This window comes from Pogoniulus pusillus, chromosome 7, assembly GCF_015220805.1.
Source record: "Pogoniulus pusillus isolate bPogPus1 chromosome 7, bPogPus1.pri, whole genome shotgun sequence".
Lineage (NCBI taxonomy): Eukaryota > Metazoa > Chordata > Aves > Piciformes > Lybiidae > Pogoniulus > Pogoniulus pusillus.
Window position 1 is genome coordinate 36,555,534 of NC_087270.1, and position 17,643 is coordinate 36,573,176.

Below are 17,643 nucleotides of genomic sequence, written 5' to 3' on the forward strand. Positions count from 1 at the left end.
GCGCCGGCCCGGCCTGGCCTGGCCTGGCCTGGCCTCACTGCCCGCAGCGGCCCAGCACGGTGGCCAGCAGCGCCATGCGCATGTACATGCCGTTCTCCGCCTGCCGGAAGTACGCCGCGCGCGGGTCCGAGTCCACCTCCACGCTGCGGGCGTGACGTCACCGCGTCACCAGGGCCCCGCCCCTCCGCCCCCCGACCCCATCCCGCACCCATCAGCCTAAGACCCTGCCCCCGCCCAGCAGCTCCCGGCGCCCCGGAACCCATCCGGAGGTTCCCTCCTTGCATACCACAGACCCCATCGGCCTCACAGCTCTCCACTTCAGCGACACCCATAGCTCCCCTCTCCATCCAGTAGATCCCAACACCCCTAAACAACCGCTGAGTCCCCCATAACCCACAGCCCTGAGCTTCCCTTCGTGTCTGAGCCCCCTACCCAGCATGCCCCAAGCCCATCCCTGATGGACTCCCCACCCCCGCCCACGCAGCACACCGCAGTCTCCATCACCTCTGTACACCCTGCGGCCCCTGTCACCCAGCACAGCCTAGCTCCTCAAAGACACCCCACCTGTTCTCCTCCCTGCACAGCCCATCGCAGACCCCCCCCAATCGCACCAGCACACCAGAGTCTCCAGCCATCCCAGACCCCCTCCACCAGGCACATCACAGTCCCCATCACCCCAAAACACCCCTAAACCCAGCACACCCCAGCCCCACGTGCCCAGGTTTCTCCCATCCCCACCTGATCTCGTTGACACGAGGCAAGGGGTGCATCACCACCATCTTCTCCTTGGCCCGAGTCATGATGTGGGGAGTGAGGATAAACTGCCCAAAGCACTATGGGATGGGACACACATTAACATAGCCCTGAGATCCACAGCCCAGAGCCCCTACCCCACTGCTGTCCCCAACACCAAGGTGACACCTGGGGTTCCCTTAAGCAGCCCCTCACTCACAGCTTCATAGTCCTCAGCCCGCTGGAACCGCTCCTTCTGAATGCGGGTCATGTAGAGCACGTCTGTTTCTGGCAGCGCCTCCTCGATGCTCCCAAACTCCTCCTGCAGCAGCACTGTCAGCAGGACTGGGGATGGAGGGGGCACACAGCCCTCGATCCCCATTCCCACTGACTCACCTGCTTGATGCCTTTGGAGGCCACAAAACTAGTGATGTCAGAGGGCATGTGGAGGCCCGGGGGAGTCACATAGCGTAGGTTGACACGGTACTGGGTGAGCAGACGGGCCAGGGAGTGCACTGTACGCCCATGCTTCAGGTCGCCCACCATGGTAATCTGGGGAGAGCAGCCATGCAATCAGCTGATCAAATTTAACAACGCAGCACTGCCAGCTCACCACAAAACCCTATCACTTAGCATCACATCTACGCAGCTTTTAAACCCCTTCAAGGGTGGGGATTCCATCTCTGTCCTGGGCAGCCTCTTTGGGGAAGAAATAATTTCTCGTGTCCAACTTAAATCTTTCCTGGCACAAAGTGAGGCTGCTTCCTCTTATCACTTGTTCCTTGGAAGAATCTAACCCACAACTTGCTCCAACTTCCTTTCAGGAAGTTGCAGAGAGCGAGGTCTCCCCAAGCCTCTGTTTTCCAGGCTAAAAACCTCCATCTCCTTCAGCTGCTCATCACAACACCTGCGCTTTAGACCCTTGCCAGCTCATCCCATTGGCCTCAGTTCATTGATCCAGCCTGGCCCAATCCCTCTGTAGAGCCTCCTGACCCTGAAGCAGAACAGTCCAGCCCATGGCACCCAGCAGCCCCTTTGCTCTAGACAGAGCCTTTCAGCCCCACGTCTGCACAACGCTGTTGCCCACAGCCCCCTGAGCCCTTACTGTCATGCCGTTGACGGTGCCCAGCTCCTCACGGATAGTGAAGATGTCCAGCAGCGCCTGCGTCGGGTGCTCACCCACCCCATCCCCAGCGTTGATCACCGGCTTGCGGCAGTGCTTGGCAGCCAGCTGGAAGTACAGACAGGGCTCAGCGTGAGCAGGATGCAGCCCCTGCCAAACCCATGGAGCATGACCTGGCTCCAGCTCCTGGAACTTGCCCTAATGGAGAGCCCAGCCCTGCCCCATAAAACAGGTCACCATTTTGACTCTCGAGGCAAGACCTGCAGTGCCACTGGGGCATGGCAAGGCCACCCCACTCTCACCTCGACAGCACCAGGCTGAGGGTGCCGCAATACCAGCACGTCAGCATAGCAGCACATGGTCTGCACCGAGTCAGCCAGCGACTCGCCCTTCTGCACCGAGGAGGTAGCCTCTGAGAAAGACAGGACAGAGCCACCCATCCGGCTCATTGCTGCTGCAAAGGAGCTGCTGGTCCGTGTGCTTGCCTCGTAGAACATGGATGCCATCACCTTGCCCTGTGGGTGCCATGCCATTACTTTAGGGAGCCATGGGGAACTTGTGCTTGGCACATGGCTCCCACAGCCTTGCCTGGGGTGCCTGGGCAGCTGCTCTTAGCCCATCTCACCTTAAGTATGTCCAGGTTCCGTTCCTTCTGCACCAGCATGCGGAGGGTGTGTGCCACATTGAACAGATGTGACATCTGCGGGGAGAGGTGGATCAGCTATAGGCACACACATTTCCCGTGCTCATCCCAGTGCCCACTACCAGCCCAGGCACCTGTTCCTTGGAGAACTGCTGGACAGAAAGGACATGTTGCCCAACAAGGGGATGCAGCAGCGGGGAGGTCTGGAAGTGGGGTGCACCCTGGGGAGATGCCTGACGTGGGAAGGGGCCCGGTGGATAGAAGTAGCTGTCCTGGATCACAGCTGGATCTGTGGCATCGAGAGCAGCTGGTCAGCTGATGTGAGTGGTCCTGGAGCCTAGCCTGCTGCTAGTGCCCAGATTCCCACAGCACTCACCTGCCTCTGCTGTCTTCTTGCTGGCCTTCTCACGGGCATCCTCAGCTGGAGTGGGAGATGAAGAGTGGTACCATTAGAGGGTGGAAGCAGCCACAGCACCCTGGGCTTCATTGTTCCAAGGTGCTGACAGCACGGCACAACCCTCCCGGTGCTCAGCAGCACTAGGCAAAAGCATGGCAGACCCTGATATCAGGGCTATGGCCACCCAGAGACTGGTGAAGCCCCAGCGTAGTGCTGTGCCCCTTTCCCCACGTGCCCCACAAAACCCAATCGGACGCAACCCAAATCACTCTGGCAGGTGAAGGGTCCCCGAGGTGCCGCCCAGGCAGTGAGCAGGCAAGCGCAGCCACGCCTTGTCCTGCAGTGCCCAGCCTCATCCCAAGGTGCAGGAAGAGGTCTGTGCTGGGGTGGCATGAGGGCAGCCTGCAGCTGGCACGGCACCTGGGGGAGGATGCACTCTTGGCTGCGGTTAGTGCCATTAGTACGGCCGCGTCTCATTGTCTGAGTGAGTCCCCCCTACAACATTACCGGTGCCTCGGGCGCCCGGGCGGTGCACGGCTCCCAGCCTCCGGAACGCTGAACGGGACACAAGGGCCGGTGTCAGCAGGGCCACCCAGCCGTGGCCCTGGGCGGCACACGCTCGCTGCCCCGCCACCCAATATGCTACACTGCCCCACGCCACCCTAGGCCCCTCTACCTGGCAGCCCAGGGTCAGAAGCCCGATGGATGCGAGGAGGGAGGTGGAACCGTCCCTCACCCGCAGGGCCACCTCGGCGGGGGCTGGAAGCTCGGCCACGCAGCATCTCAGCAGCTACCACATGCCTGGGCCGCTCAGGTGTCTGCAAGGAGAGACAGAGCTGGAGCCAGAGCAGCAAAAGGACACCCCCCACACCTCCTGCCATCAGCCCCAAACATACCCCTGGTACCTTTGTGCTCTCCTTGGTAGGGGCCGCATGGGATGCTATCACAACTCCTGAGGGCCATTTCTTCACATCCTGCCCATATCCAGGGGGCACCAGCACCTGCAGCCATGGGTTATGGGTTGGCAGTGTTGTTAGCGAGGGGATGGGAGAACCTCTAAACGCCAAGGTAAGGAGACCCATGACCTTACCTGCCCATCAATGTAGGCGACCTCCCCACGTAGGACTACCCTCCTCACTGTCCCCTTCACCTTCATGCCCTCAAAGGGTGTCCAGCGGGCCTTGGAGAAGGCCATGGCACTGGGGATGATCCACTCATGCTCCAGGTCCACCTGTCAGAACAGTGGGTCAAGGCCTGCACTGGCAGGGCCAGATCTGGAGTGGGTGGGCAGGGACCCACCTCCACGTAGGTGTCTTCCTGCGCTGGCAGCCCAAAGATCTTGCGGGGGTTCTCATAGAGACGCTGGATGATGTCCTCCACAGTGAGCCGTCCCTCAGAGACAGCAGTCAGTAGCAGCGGCAGCATCGTCTCCAGGCCAGGGTAGCCAGGAGGTGGCTCCTGTCCTTGCTTCTCCTCCAGTGTGTGGGGGGCTGCAGGATGGGGCTAGTCACTGAGGGATCCACTGCTGTCCCCACCCCATACTCCCACCATTCCCCTGAGCTCACCATGATCTGTGGCGAAGCAGTCAATAGTGTCCATGTTCTCCCAGAGAGCCTCCACATCCTGGCGTGTGCCCAGCGCTGGCCGCACAGCCGCTCGGCCCTCCCCAAGGCGCCCCAGGTCATCCCGGCACAGGAAAAGGTGGTGTGGGGCCACTTCGCATGTCACCGAGACTCCCTTCTGCTTGGCTGCCTTGATGAGGAGGATCTGGGAGAGCCATGGTGAGGCAGGATCCCCAGACAGCCCTACACCCTGTCACTGAGTTCCAGAGTCTCCCCACCACTCACCTCCTCCCTGCGGGCCACGTGGCAGATGTGCACAGGGCGCTGGTACAGCTGGGCCACCATCAGGACAGCAGCCACTGTCTGCCTTTCTGCATGCGCCACCACGGGCAGGTGCCGCGGCCACTGCTCAAAGTGCTGAGGGAGAGATAACACAGGGCTGGGTAGCACAAAGCGCCAGGAGGTGGACTGAGCCCTGTGCCCACGGTGGCTCACCTCCATCCACAGTGACACGTCATCCATCCGCAGGCTGGAGAAGGTGTCGTTCAGGTACAGCTTGAGCCCAGCGGCTGCCCCGGCCAGGGGTCCCAACAAGCTGGCGTTCTCCGGGGAAGCCCCCAGAAAGAGGGCAAAGTCACAGCGGGCACCAGCCTCAGCCAGCTGCGGAGTAAGAGGTGGTGAGTGCCAGGCTGGGGCACCAGAGTTTGCACCAGTGCCCATCTAGGGGATGTGAGCATTGGGCCAGGCAGTAGCCCCTCACCTTCTGCACCAGGGTGAAGGAGGCAGCATCAGTGATGGCAGGACTGGTATTGGGCATGGCACACACCATGGTGACACCACCGGCCAGGGCAGCTGCTGTGCCTGATGCAAAGTCTTCTTTGTGTGTGCCACCTGGCTCACGGAGGTGGACGTGGACGTCGATCAGCCCTGGGAAGTGGGGCAGTGTTGGCACAGGTAGTCCCTGGCCATGGGAAAGTCTCCTCTCCTCAGAGCACTCTGGGAGCCCCGAACCTGGCTCCCAGCACTGCCCTGTCTCCATGCTTCACCTAGAGAGCCCCCATGCCCCTGCCATGGCCCCAGTCCCACCTACCTGGCAGACGGATGAGTTTCTGGGAGGTCATGCAGTCCACGTGCATCTTCAGTGGAGGGGCTGCCCCGATCTGGCCCAGTGCCTGCAGACACAGCAGCTGTGGGGTCAGGGCTCAGCGACAGGGCCAGGATGACAACAGTCTCAGCTGCACTCCAAAACTGCCCCTATGGCAGCAATGCCCATGCACAGCACCCACCCTACAGTAGTCACAATAAGACTCACCTACCCCAGCCAACCCTCGGCCCCACCACACCCTAGCCCACCTCCACGAAGAGCTTGGTGCACTTGATGTCAATGATGAGGGGCACGGAGTAGTCAACAGCCAGGCGCCGAGTGCGGTAGCCCTTTGTGACAAAGGAGGAGAGCCGGCGGCCCCCTGAGTTGCGCATTGAGAGGTTGATGACCATCTCAAAGTGGTTCTCAGCCAGGTAGTCCAGGATGCTGCGCTGGGTCTCCCGGGCACCAGCCTCACTACCATCTGCCTCATCGAAGTGCCAGTCCACAGCCATCACCTGCCAGCAGTGACACCTGTCAGGACTCCTTATACCTATGCCGAGATCATGTCCAGCCCCACTGGACCCCCAGCCCAACCTTGATGCCGTGCTCGGTGTAGAAGTCAGCAGTGCCAAGGCTGGCATACAGCTGGTAGCCAAGGCTCTCCAGGGTCCGCACCGTTGGAAGCAGCTCGCTCTTGTTCTGCAATGACCCTAGGGCTGGTCAGAGGGTGGAGGGGAGGCACCAGCTTCCACTCTGTCCCTCACCCCAGCCCCACACACCTTGTAGCTGCCAATGGTCAACAGGATGTTCTTCTTGGGGATCTTGAAACCGGTGCTAAGCATGGCCTTCAGGTAAGCCTCACAGCGGTTCTCACCAAAGCAGGCCACCTCACCTGTGCTGGTCATCTCCACGCCCAGCACCACGTCAGCACCAGCCAGGCGTGAAAAGGAGAACTGGGGCACCTGGGGGCAGAGGGAGTTCAGGGGCTGCCCAAATACAAGCCCCAGCCCAGCCCCCACATACCTTGCTCACCTTGACACCAACAATGCCTGTGCCTGTCATCAGCCCCACAGGCTCCACATCCTCGCCCATGATCACTTGGCTAGCCAGTGCCACCAGGTCCACCCCCAAGGTCTTGGAGACAAAGGGAAAGGAGCGGGAGACTCTGACGTTGCACTCAATCACCTTCAGCTGGTCGTCCTGTGGGAGAACAGACAGAACAAGTCTCGTGCAGGGTTGCAAAGCATCCTCCCACACCACACCATGCCAACTGGCATGGACCCTCTACTGAGGTACCTTGGCAATGAGTTGCAGGTTGAAGGGTCCGGTGACCTGCAGCTCCTGCCCGATGGCGTGGACAATAGCCTTGATACGCTCCAGTGTCTTAGGTGTGATGTCCTGGGGTGGTGTAACCAGTGTGGCATCGCCTGAGTGTACCCCAGCATTCTCTACGTGCTCCGAGATGGCAATGGCTACCACCACACCATCACAGGCCACGGCATCCACATCAATCTCCTGCAAACAGGAACAAGGTGATGGCCCAGCACTGGCACCAGAGTAGGATGATTAGGGTCTCACGGGGACCAGGGGTGCTCAGGGGCTGGAGTAGCCTCCTGGATGAACCTTGGCCTCCTGGATGAACTTGGAGATGACAACGGGCTGCTCCTTAGACACAGCCACAGCATTGCTCAGGAACTTCTCTAGGTCGCTGTCTGAGTAAGCCACATTCATGGCAGCACCGCTGAGAACGTAGGAGGGGCGCACAACACAGGGGTATCCCACCTTGCCACAGAAGTGCTTGGCTGACTGTGAGGGAAACAGCACCCTCAGGGGACGTGTCAAGGACCAGTCCCCTACAGGGCAGCCCCACTGCCCTCATCAGCCTTCTCCATGACCCCCACCTCCATGTCAGAGAGCTCCTTCCAGAGGGGCTGGCTGATGCCGATGGAGTCAAGCAGGCGGGAGAACTTGAAGCGGTTCTCCGCTGAGTCGATGGCCTCTGGGGAGGTGCCCAGGATGCGGCACTGCTGCCGGTGCAGGGCCATGGCGATGTTGTTGGGCAGCTGCCCACCCATGGACAGGATCACCCCCTCAGGATTTTCCAACTCATAGATGTCCATCACCACCTGTAACATCACGTAAGGCAAAGAGACAGGTAGGGCACAGCCCAGGGCAACTCCCATCCTGCCCCACAGCAGGAAGGGCCTCCAGGACTGCTCACCTCAAAGGAGATCTCATCAAAGTAGAGGCGGTCACACATGTCATAATCAGTGCTTACTGTCTCAGGGTTGTAGTTCACCATGATAGTCTTGAAGCCCATCTACCGAGGGAGCAGGGCAGGGTGAGGCCAAGGGTCCCTTGCTCCTCCCCAGCTCATCCTCTGAGCAGGGACACCAGACCCAGTGACCCCGTGGGGCCCAGCTGACCTTGCGGAGCTCTTGGATGCAGCCCACAGCACACCAGTCAAACTCCACGCTGCTGCCAATGCGGTAGACACCAGAGCCAATAACCATGACGTGAGGCTCACGGAAGGTCAGGTCATGCTCAGTGCCATTGTAGGTCAGGTACAGGTAGTTGGTTTGGGCTGGCCACTCTGCTGCCACCGTGTCGATCTGCTTCACCACTGGCAGGATCTGCAGGTCACGCCGCATCTTCCGCACAGCCAGCTCGGTGCTGCAATGGGTGGGGTGAGTGTTGGCACAAAACACAGGACAGGGCACAGAGTGGGGCCATCCCCCGCCTGCCTCACCTGAGCACGGCCAGGGCCACCTGCTTGTCGGAGAAGCCAAGCTGCTTGGCCCGCATGAGCACAGCGGGTGGCATGGTGCTCTGCTCCTCGCGGTACGACTCCAGCAGCTCCGCGTGGTCTGTGATGTTCTTCATCTTGCGCAGGAACCAGCGGTCGATCTTGGTCAGCTCATAGAGCCGCTCGATGGAGTAGCCAGCCCGCAGCGCGGCTGCCAGCACGAAGATCCGCTTGTCTGTTGGTGTCTCCAGCTCCTGCCAGGCCAGGAGGTGAGTGTGGCTGGCAGAGACTGGACAGCCACCTCCTACCCACACCCCCCCAGGTCTTCCTGGCACTCACCACATCTGAGGCTCGTTTCACAGTGTGATCAAAGCCCACACAGTTCTCATCCACCATCCTCAGTGCCTTCTGAAAAGCTTCTTCGAAGTTCCTCCCAATAGCCATGACCTCCCCTGTGGATGAGGCCATGAGCAGCTGGACCCCACACCCATGACCCACCCCCTTGCCCCCATCCTGCCCACCCTGCACTCACCCACACTCTTCATAGAGCTGCCAATCTTGGTGCTGACACGCAGGAATTTGCTGAGATCCCAGCGTGGGATCTTCACCACGCAGTAGTCCAAGCTGGGCTCAAAGTTCGCTGTCGTGGAATTGGTGACAGAGTTCCTGGGGAGAGGGTGGGGATCAGTGAATAGGGCTGTGCCAAAGCAGGGGTGTTGGGCTGCCAGAGCAGTGCCCTGACCAGTGCCATTACCTGAGGATGGGCAAGGGGATGCCCAGGGCCAGCTTAGCAGCCACATAAGCCAGAGGGTAGCCAGTGGCCTTGCTGGCTAGGGCTGAGCTGCGGGAGAGCCGAGCGTTCACCTCGATGATATAGTACTGCAGGCAGTAGGGTTAGAGGGGTCAGCAGGATATGTCCCCCAAGCCCAGCATCTCCCTGGTGCTGGGCTGGCACCAAAATGCCACTCGCACATGGAGGGCACAAAAAGTGACAAGGATGAATGCAAGGACAGCCAAAGGCAGGAGAAGGGGCAGCCCAAGGCTCTCAGAGGGCAGCCAGGGCTTTTGAGGGTAGGGCATTTACCTGCTCAGACTCAGGGTTCAGAGCGAACTGGATGTTGCACTCGCCCACGATGCCCAGGTGCTGCACCACCTTCACGGCTGTGCGCCGCAGCATGAAGTACTCTGTGTCGTTGAGGGTTTGGCTGGGAGCCACCACGATGGACTCACCCGTGTGGATCCCCAGTGGGTCCAGGTTCTCCATGTTGCACACCTGGTAGTGAATGGCAGGTCACTGCAGGCTGAAGTAGTCCCACTACCCCTCACAGGTTCCTCTCAACTCCCACTGCCCCCTCCTCTACCTAGTGGATGACAGAAGCTCCTGACAGAACAAAGACATGAGTCCCCAAGGTCACTCTATGTCTTGAAACCCCCCACAGAACACAGCTCCAAGTGGCACAGAAGGGGCTTAGGAGCCTTCCCTGGGGATGATGTGCAGCCAGACCCCTCCACCCCATCCCTCCAAAATTGAGAAGAGCCCTGGGGGTGTCACCCCAACCCGTACCGTGACACAGTTGTTGTAGGCATCCCGTACCACCTCGTACTCAATCTCCTTCCAGCCTTTCAGGGACTTATCCACTAGGACCTGGGAGGTATGGGTGAAGGCCTGGCTCACCAGTGCCACCAGTTCTTCCCGGGTATTGGCAAAGCCGGAGCCCAGGCCACCGAGGGCATAGGCAGAGCGCACAAGCACTGGGTATCCCAACCGGTCAGCTGCTGCCTGTGCCTGCAGAGAGCATCAAGATAGGTCATGATGGACATGGGGAGGAGAGCACTCTGGACCCCACCTTGCCCCCTGACCAAGCCCAGACCTGCTCCAGGGAAGCAGCAGCCTCACTGGGTGCTACGTGCTCCCCAATCTCCTCCATCTTCTCCACGAACACCTTGCGATCCTCTGTCATCTCGATGGAGGTGACTGGGGTGCCCAGCACCTGCACGTGGTACCGCTCCAGCACGCCCGCTTTGGTCAGCTCCACACCGCAGTTGAGGGCCGTCTGTCCCCCAAAGGTCAGCAGCACCCCATCGGGACGCTCATTCCGGATCACCTGGGGTACAGGGCAGTGGGGCGGGGACCTGTGGCAGCTCCCAAAATGTGTCTTGTGCCCACGCGGCCCCACAAGCATCCCTCCACCTCCTCCTTCTGTGTATTAACCTCTCTGCCATCCCACAGCCCACCAAGACATCCTCTCACCCCCAAAACTGCCCCAGTGTCCCAGGGTGCTCACCTGGGTGACATACTCGGGGGTGATGGGGAGGAAGTAGACCTTGTCTGCCAGCCCCTTAGAGGTCTGCACCGTGGCGATGTTTGGGTTGATCAGCACCGTCTGGATGTTCTCCTCTTTCAGTGCTTTGATGGCCTTACAGGGAGCACAGGGGTCACACCTGGTGGCCCTGGTGACCCTCACTGCCTCCCTGTTTCCCTTAAGTGGGTGCTCACCTGTGACCCCGAGTAGTCAAATTCTCCTGCCTGCCCAATGGAGAGGCCACCAGAGCCCAGGATCAGCACCTTGTGGGGCCGGACCAAATCCTGAACCCCCGTTGGCACCTCGGAGTAAGTCAGCCAATCCCGCAGGCGCTCCCGTACTGAGGGGAACAGGACGTACTGGAACCAGGGCCACACGCAGGCAGTCCTCTGCAGAGCCCCAGCCCCACCGCCCTTGTGCCACCGTCCTGCCCACAGCCCCAACACCAAGGATGCAGCCATCCCCTTCCCTTCCTGTACCCACCTGTCCGGGTGCTGCCTTCCCCCCTCTGCAAGTCCCGTGCAGTCTCCACAAAGATGTCAAAGAGCCCCTCCAGGTCCGTGGGGCCAGCACGGTGCTCTGGGTGAAACTGAACGCTACAGAGGAAGGGCATCAGGCAGGGCTGTGCACAGCCCTGAGCTCCCATCCCAGCCCCTCCAGCCCTGTCCCTGCACCCACCTGAAGAAGGGTTTGTGCTGGTGGACAAGGCCCTCATTGGAGCCATCATTGGCGTTGGTGAAGAGGGGTGCCCAGCCAGGCGGCAGGCTGCCTGCCTCCACTGCGAAGCCATGGTTCTGCGCTGTGATGAAGCAGCGCCGTGTGTCCTCATGCAGGCATGGCTGGTTGTGCCCACGGTTCCCATACCTGGGGTGGCAGGGCAGATGGCAGTCAGCCCCAGGGCAGTCGGGACCCCAGTGTGGTCACCTCTACCCAGAACCCTGCTCACTTCATCTTGTAGGTGTGGCCACCAATGGCCAGCGACAGCAGCTGATGCCCCAGGCAGATCCCAAAGACTGGCTTGGGCTGTGGCACGTCCAGCACCCGGCGCAGACTAGACACTGTCTCCTGGCAGAGCTGCGGGTCCCCAGGGCCATTGCTGATGAAAAGTCCATCAAAGTCTGTGTCGAGACAGCAGTGAGATCAGAACAGTGACTTCCAAGGCCACAGTGGGGTCCCTGCCCACCACCTAATGCCCTGCTGTGTGACAGCAGCAGCCTCCAGCTCCCCAAAAGCCTTGCACAGTCACAGCACGGTGCCCCCGACCCCCCCCATAGTCCTACCGAGTTGCAGCACGGCCTCCACCAGCTACCAGCAGCCTGAGCCCACAGCACCCCTGACACTCCAGCATATGAAGGGTCATACCATGGTCCAAAGTCCCCCATGCCAAGCAGAACAAGGCATCTTAAGCCCACGTCCCCCATCCTTGTAGTGGATGGACAATTTTAAGGCCCCCTAACCCTCCAGCACAGAGCAGAACACAGCTCCTTTTGCCCCTACTACTGGCCAAGGAGATGGGCTCCACCCCCATCACCCCAGGGCAAGGCTCTGTGATGTCCCCAGCTTTTGCCACCTCACCTGTAGTGTCCAGTGGGTGGTCCCAGGGCACTACAGTGACGGCTGCCCCTCGCTCGCATAGGCACCGCACCTGGTTGTGCTTGAGGCCACAGTCAATGGCCGTGATGCGCACTGACCCACTGGGGTTGAACACGCGGGGTGTCTGTGGAGGGTTGAGTGTGAGGCACCTCAGCTCTTGATCTGGGACCAGCTACCTCTGCCAAGCCTCAGCCCACCGCCAGCCCTCCTCAGCCCTCTGCCACCCTAATACCCCTCAGCCCAGCATCCACACCCTCTGCCACTCTCCATCCCAATGTCAACTCCTTCAGCAACCCCATCACAGCTCCATTCCACTGCCAGTGTCCTCTGCCACCCCCAAAATGCCCCAAGTCTGGTGCCAGCCCTTCTATCCCCACCTTCAGCGACACCTCCTGCACCAGGTGCCGTTTGTTGGGGTCCTCAAAGCAGAGGCTATCCTCAGGGATCCCATCAGGCACCAGCTTCCCCAGCAGCGTCCCCTTCTCACGAATCTTCTTTGTCAGAGCCCGAGTGTCAACCCCTGCAGCAGGTTGTGAGACACAACTCCATGGCCTTGACCCACCTGAAGCATCATCCCACTGTATCCCCAACCACCAAGAATGTGTCAAGCTCCAGAGGGCACATTCCAGCATGTAGAGAAGCCTAATCCAGAACTTGGTGTCCCTGGTCTCCAGCCCCCAGGGCCCTCCCATACCCAACCTCACAGTCCCCTCAGTCCCACCTTGCAGCCCGAGGATATTCTGCTCCTTCAGCCACTGATGAAGGGAGCGTGATGCACTCCAGTGGCTGGGGGTCTCCGAGCACTCGCCCACCACCAGTGCAGCCACGTGGATCTTGCTGGACTCGAACCACTGCAGGGGTGGAGGGTCAACATGGCCAAGTAGGAAGCCACCAGCCTGGGAGGAGCCCCGTGTGCTCCTCAGGCACCTGGTCTGACTGTTGTCATGGGACACAGCAGGATAGCTGTAGCCCAGGGTTGAAGGTGCCCCATGAGACAGTGGCCCATGACACAGGCCCAGCCCTGCCCCCCCCGGCCCTCCGACATGACACATTGGTTTGTCAGTGCCTCCACACCCAGTCCTGCAAGGCTGGGGCTTGGTCCAGCTGATTGTCCCTCAGTTCTGGGAGCCCCAGCCCATCGCTGCTGCATCACAGCCTTCCGCACCGCAGGACCCCTCAGCTCAAACCAGCACATCAGAAAGCATCGATTTCTCTGCCACAGCCCCACCGGGAGCCCCGCACACACCAGTGGGTCCTGTCCCATGGGATTAGGGCTCTGGGTCCCAAAAGCAGGATTGCAGGAACGCAGTAGGAACCCGAAGAGGGTTGCAGATAGCGAGAGCGGGGCCAAAGACTTGAGATGGGCAGGACAGTCCCTAGAGTCAGCGCGGGGGAGACTCGAAACCACGGCGGGGCCTGGACTCTGTCCCGGGATGAGCAGCGGAGCCCAGGAGCTAGGAGGGGCATGGGGCCTGAGCAGGCAACGGGGGCAGCTCTGCCTTGCCCCAGTTTTGGGGCGTGGGACCTGGCAGAGCCATATACATCAGCACTAAGGGGTTCCCCCTCGCCCAGCCCCGGTCCTCTCTTGGAAACACGTCGGGCCGGAGAGCTTCGGGCCCAGCGACATCGGCGTCAAACCTCCGCCCACTGCCGCACGTGCCGCCCTAGTGCCCGCTCCCCGACCCTGGCACCCTGCAGCGGCCCGCCCAGCCACACGTCGGCCGCCGGGGCTAGCTCGCAGCGCCGGGAGCTGCGGCGGCACAGCTGCAGGGACAAGATGCCCCACGTCCGCTGCCCACCGTGCTGCAGGCAGAGACAGGGCGCCCCACGGACAGCTGCAGGGTCATGCTGTCCCATGCCCTCCGCCTTGGCCCCCGCCCACTCACCCTGCTGAGACCAAAGGCGTCGGTCTCGTCCCGGGGCACCCCGTAGTTACCGACCAGCGGGTAAGTGAGCACCAGGATCTGCGCCTTGTAGGACGGGTCGGTGAGGGCCTCCGGGTAACCCACCATGCCGGTCTGGAATACTGCGGGCGAGGAAGCGGGGCTGGGGATGGCGGGACCGCGCATTCCGGCCCGCCCGCCCGGCAAAGACAGTGAGCCCCGGGCACGACCGATCCCTCCCCATCACCCAGGACGGCCCCCACTCCTGTGGCCGTGTGCCCTCCGCGCCTGGTACAGCTCGTCGCGCTCGGCCGCCTTCCAATATCCGCCGCCGTCCCGGCCGCAGTATAGCCCCGCCCGGCCGCCCTCACCGACTTCCCCGGAGACGGCGGCCCCAGTAGCCCCGAAGGGGCGTCCTTGCAACACCGTCCCGTCCTGCAGCACCAGGCGGCCCATGGCGGCTCCACGTGCGCTCCGGCGGCTCCGCGGCGGCAGCAACCGAGTGAAGAAGCGCGTGCAGCGCGGCGGCAGCGGCGGCAACGGGAGGATCCGGGGCGGGGCCGGGCCGGGCCAGCCCCCGGGGCGGGGCAGATGCAGCACCTGGGGGTAACCTGCGGGACAACGCCAATTCTACCGCTCGCAGCAAGTGCCCGGCTGCTGAGCACGGGCAGGATAGACTCCTAAGGAGCGAAAAAAAAAGAGTAACAGCTCCGAGCTTGGCCAGAGCGGCGCGACGAGAAGACAGAGGCGCCGACTAACGGGGCTACCACAAGGCAACGCCACAGAACTTAGGCGCTAGCAACTGCTTTGCAAGCTCATTGCGTCTGTTTTTGCCACCAGAAAGCCAGGGGAGAGCGCGAACGCAGTCCCCCACTACCACAAATTATGCAGTCGAGTTTCCCGCATTTGGGGAAATCGCAGGGGTCAGCACACCCGGAGTGCAAAGGATGAGCCTCGCCCTGGGAAAACCACCTGCCTGATCATGGTGTCTCCCCTGCCAGGTAAGTATGCTTTCCCCAACGACAACACCGCACCGCACGAACACACACACACACTCAACACACGCATACCCCTGCGCCGGCACACGCCACACACACACAAAGAGGCCCCTTCCCGACCACGCTCTCTCGCAGATACCCCCCCGCTTCCACCGACGCCGCCTTGCCACAGCCCGGCTCTACGGGGACCGGCGGCACACCGGCGGCAGACCGGCATCCTGCGCGCTCTCTGATCTGCATGGCCCCGCCTCGGGACCCCAAGCCCAGCCCCGCCGCTTCGGGCCCGCTCTGCCGCCAGCGGCGCTGTCTCTTGTGCCCATCCCCCTCTTCCCAACACCCCGCCCCCGATGCCGCACCAGAACCTTCCGCTGTCAGAGCGGAGGGGGACCGCGCCGCAGCCCGCAGAGCAGGACAGACGCGGGGGCAGCGGTGCGAGGGAGCCGAGGGGCACTGCCTCTCTGGAGCAGCCAGTGCGAGCGCCCGGGGCAGGAGGGGGCAGTTCAGGGATATGCGCCGGTGCGACCTGAAGCCCCGGCGAGACCCGGTTAACGAAGGGGTGAAGGGTCTGGCGAGGATCTGCCGGCCAGAGCCACCCGTGTCCGCTGTCGGTTGCGCCTCGCGAGTCCGCAGCCACCTCCCAAGCCTTGGCCGAGGGGAGCAGATCCTGCTCACAGCCTGGCCCCGGGTGCCGGCAGCCCCAGTGTCACTCCTAGACAGCGAACCGTGCGCCGGTCCGGGCCTCGTCCCGCTACAGCGGGGAAAAGCCTTGGACCCGCCGAGCAGGGCAGCACGACAGGAACAGCGCCGCTGGCGGCAGAGCGGGCCCGAAGCGGCGGGGCTGGGCTTGGGGTCCCGAGGCGGGGCCATGCAGATCAGAGAGCGCGCAGGATGCCGGTCTGCTGCCGGTGTGCCGCCGGTCCCCGTAGAGCCGGGCTGTGGCAAGGCGGCGTCGGTGGAAGCGGGGGGGTATCTGCGAGAGAGCGTGGTCGGGAAGGGGCCTCTTTGTGTGTGTGTGGCGTGTGCCGGCGCAGGGGTATGCGTGTGTTGAGTGTGTGTGTGTGTTCGTGCGGTGCGGTGTTGTCGTTGGGGAAAGCATACTTACCTGGCAGGGGAGACACCATGATCAGGCAGGTGGTTTTCCCAGGGCGAGGCTCATCCTTTGCACTCCGGGTGTGCTGACCCCTGCGATTTCCCCAAATGCGGGAAACTCGACTGCATAATTTGTGGTAGTGGGGGACTGCGTTCGCGCTCTCCCCTGGCTTTCTGGTGGCAAAAACAGACGCAATGAGCTTGCAAAGCAGTTGCTAGCGCCTAAGTTCTGTGGCGTTGCCTTGTGGTAGCCCCGTTAGTCGGCGCCTCTGTCTTCTCGTCGCGTCGCTCTGGCCAAGCTCGGAGCTGTTACTCTCCTTTTTCGCTCCTTAGGAGTCTATCCTGCCCGTGCTCAGCAGCCGGGCACTTGCTGCGAGCGGTAGAATCGGCGTTGCCCCGCAGGTTACCCCCAGGTGCTGCATCTGCCCCGCCCCGGGGGCTGGCCCGGCCCGGCCCGGCCCCGCCCCGGATCCTCCCGTTGCCGCCGCTGCCGCTCCGTCCTGCCTTTTATGGTTTCGAAGAGAGAGTTGTACTGATAGCGCCTGGCCGTGTCTGGAATTCGAGGCTTCCCGCTGAAAGTGTGTGGCTTTCGAGTCCGGATGGCAAGGAAAGCACCAATTATTATACTGTTTTTTCTCCTGGAGGCGGGGCGGCTAATGGTGGATGAAGTTCAGCGGCTCCTGCCGAAATGGGGGGAGGTTTCGTGATTTTCAAGCCGCATGTCAGATCGTAAGCGGTTACCGGCGGAACTAGACGGCCAGCCTCGTAGCAGCGAGTGCTCAGAGCCGGCCCTGCTCAAGGACGTAGCGAATCGCGAGTCCGTGTTACCCTCACCGTGCCCACAAGACAGCCGCGTCGCCGTTTGCCCCCTCTTACAACCACAACCCGCTTTTTGCTGTAAAGCTGCAGAAAACTACAGCAGTCTGCTCTTACTCAGCAATATTAGAGGAGAGCGCGAACGCACTCCTCCACTACCACAACTTGCGCAGCCGAGTTCCCCGCCGTTGAGGAAATCGCAGGGGCCAGCACACACCACGCTGCCGTCCAACAACACCTTTCTGCTCCTCACACCCGTGCGCCGTCTGCACACGCGCCTGCCCGAGCCCGGTTGTACGGCGGACGGGTGAGCTCCTAGCACTCTGCGCCGTGTCTGATCTCCGTGGCCCTGCTCCGGTGCGTGAGGCTCCGCCCTGTCAGCCAGTGGCGGCTCGACCGAAATCTGCGCGGACCCGTGATCCCGTCCCCTCTGCACGGTCCCGCCCCAGCAGCCAGCCCGGCTGCGTTGGATCCCCATGTCCCCGCCCTTCCCCCAAGACCCCGCCTCCTGGCGAAGCTCTGCCGGTAGCGGCAAGATCCGAATGCTCCCACCCTGCTCTGCTGGCTCCGCCTGTCCACTGCAACTCTCTCCTGGTCCTGCCTTGGCCGAGGCCCGCGGTGCCGTGTCCCGGGACAACGGCTCGGTCAACACCGGCAATGCCCGGTGGGCA

General features: G+C 61.9%; 1 protein-coding gene and 2 non-coding genes across 5 annotated transcripts; 1 reads left to right on the forward strand and 2 right to left on the reverse strand.

Annotated features, from left to right (window-relative positions):
- Window positions 1-30: 30 nt before the first annotated feature.
- CAD (carbamoyl-phosphate synthetase 2, aspartate transcarbamylase, and dihydroorotase) lies at window positions 31-14,677 on the reverse strand. 3 transcript variants are annotated; one of them, XM_064146488.1, is made up of 45 exons: window positions 14,441-14,677; window positions 14,073-14,212; window positions 12,908-13,037; window positions 12,564-12,706; window positions 12,169-12,310; window positions 11,540-11,711; window positions 11,272-11,457; window positions 11,077-11,189; window positions 10,788-10,933; window positions 10,576-10,707; window positions 10,162-10,395; window positions 9,855-10,076; window positions 9,375-9,563; window positions 9,045-9,169; window positions 8,823-8,956; window positions 8,630-8,742; window positions 8,294-8,544; window positions 7,971-8,217; window positions 7,766-7,864; window positions 7,446-7,670; window positions 7,168-7,350; window positions 6,841-7,059; window positions 6,577-6,744; window positions 6,324-6,506; window positions 6,139-6,243; window positions 5,811-6,059; window positions 5,548-5,629; window positions 5,218-5,384; window positions 4,953-5,117; window positions 4,743-4,874; window positions 4,461-4,662; window positions 4,195-4,385; window positions 3,986-4,126; window positions 3,801-3,896; window positions 3,572-3,713; window positions 3,403-3,450; window positions 2,875-2,919; window positions 2,633-2,787; window positions 2,481-2,555; window positions 2,158-2,370; window positions 1,838-1,963; window positions 1,129-1,284; window positions 953-1,054; window positions 739-833; window positions 31-143 (listed from the first exon to the last, which is right to left on the reverse strand). In XM_064146488.1, exons 1-45 carry the CDS (start codon window positions 14,523-14,525, stop codon window positions 35-37), a joined length of 6,777 nt encoding a protein of 2,258 aa, XP_064002558.1. In that variant the 5' UTR covers window positions 14,526-14,677; the 3' UTR covers window positions 31-34. The 3 variants fall into 3 exon arrangements, with proteins under 3 accessions (XP_064002558.1, XP_064002560.1, XP_064002559.1); XM_064146490.1 differs by lacking the exon at window positions 3,403-3,450 and having other exon boundaries at window positions 14,441-14,600; XM_064146489.1 differs by lacking the exon at window positions 3,403-3,450 and having other exon boundaries at window positions 3,792-3,896; window positions 14,441-14,600.
- A 237-nt stretch (window positions 14,678-14,914) lies between these two features.
- LOC135177213 (U1 spliceosomal RNA) lies at window positions 14,915-15,078 on the reverse strand. The gene has a single exon (XR_010302982.1). It is a non-coding gene; the product is annotated as a U1 spliceosomal RNA (small nuclear RNA).
- Window positions 15,079-16,161: 1,083 nt separating this feature from the next.
- On the forward strand, window positions 16,162-16,325 carry LOC135177214 (U1 spliceosomal RNA). Its single transcript, XR_010302983.1, has one exon. It is a non-coding gene; the product is annotated as a U1 spliceosomal RNA (small nuclear RNA).
- Window positions 16,326-17,643: the final 1,318 nt, after the last annotated feature.

What these genes read in the sequence shown, in the direction of transcription:
- CAD (XM_064146488.1), bottom strand. Translation starts at nt 14,525, where the DNA reads ATGGGCCGCCTGGTGCTGCAGGACGGGACGGTGTTGCAAGGACGCCCC. An exon ending in GGAAGGCAGCACCCGGACAG is followed by an intron (nt 10,934 to 11,076) that starts GTGGGTACAGGA and finishes TGTTCCCCTCAG; the next exon opens with TACGGGAGCGCCTGCGGGAT. An exon ending in CCTCGTGTCAACGAGATCAG is followed by an intron (nt 144 to 738) that starts GTGGGGATGGGA and finishes TCACGCCCGCAG; the next exon opens with CGTGGAGGTGGACTCGGACC.